The sequence below is a fragment of the Penaeus monodon genome, chromosome 31 (assembly GCF_015228065.2).
Source record: "Penaeus monodon isolate SGIC_2016 chromosome 31, NSTDA_Pmon_1, whole genome shotgun sequence".
Taxonomy (NCBI): Eukaryota; Metazoa; Arthropoda; class Malacostraca; order Decapoda; family Penaeidae; genus Penaeus; species Penaeus monodon.
Window position 1 is genome coordinate 7523558 of NC_051416.1, and position 410 is coordinate 7523967.

Consider the following 410-nt stretch of genomic DNA (forward strand, 5'->3'; position numbering starts at 1 on the left):
TGACAACATTGGGTTAATGAGAAGTTTTCCCCAAAAGGAAACCCATTAAGATCTGCATTTTTCTTGAATTTGAATAACCAGATCACTGAAATCATTGTTAAAAAATGAATTAATCTTTATACCTTGAATTATTCCAGAACAAGTCTGTTTATGAAGGAGAACAAGTATTTCTCACAACTGAATTTTTTGTTGCCGTTGGGTTATGTCTTTGCTCTTGGACTTTTCTTCACTGAAGACACGTCACAAACACGTCTCCTTCACAGGGATATGACAGATGAATGGAAAGGTAATGGATCACTAGCAGCTTTATAAGCCAAAGATTGGGATATCTGAAATAGAATGTAATGATTATCCATAAACAAAGACTTTCCCTCCTCCTAACTTTTTTATTTGGAAATGCATTTTACAAA

The 410-nt window shown here is 33.9% G+C and overlaps 1 protein-coding gene across 1 annotated transcript in view; it reads left to right on the forward strand.

The window, feature by feature from the left end:
• Nucleotides 1-410, forward strand: part of LOC119593021 (N-acetylneuraminate 9-O-acetyltransferase-like) — a 28303-nt gene that overhangs the window by 20328 nt on the left and 7565 nt on the right. Inside the window, exon 10 of the mRNA XM_037941916.1 lies at nucleotides 138-286. Within this exon, the coding sequence (XP_037797844.1) occupies nucleotides 138-286 (149 nt within the window). The remainder of the gene's footprint in view (nucleotides 1-137; nucleotides 287-410) is intronic.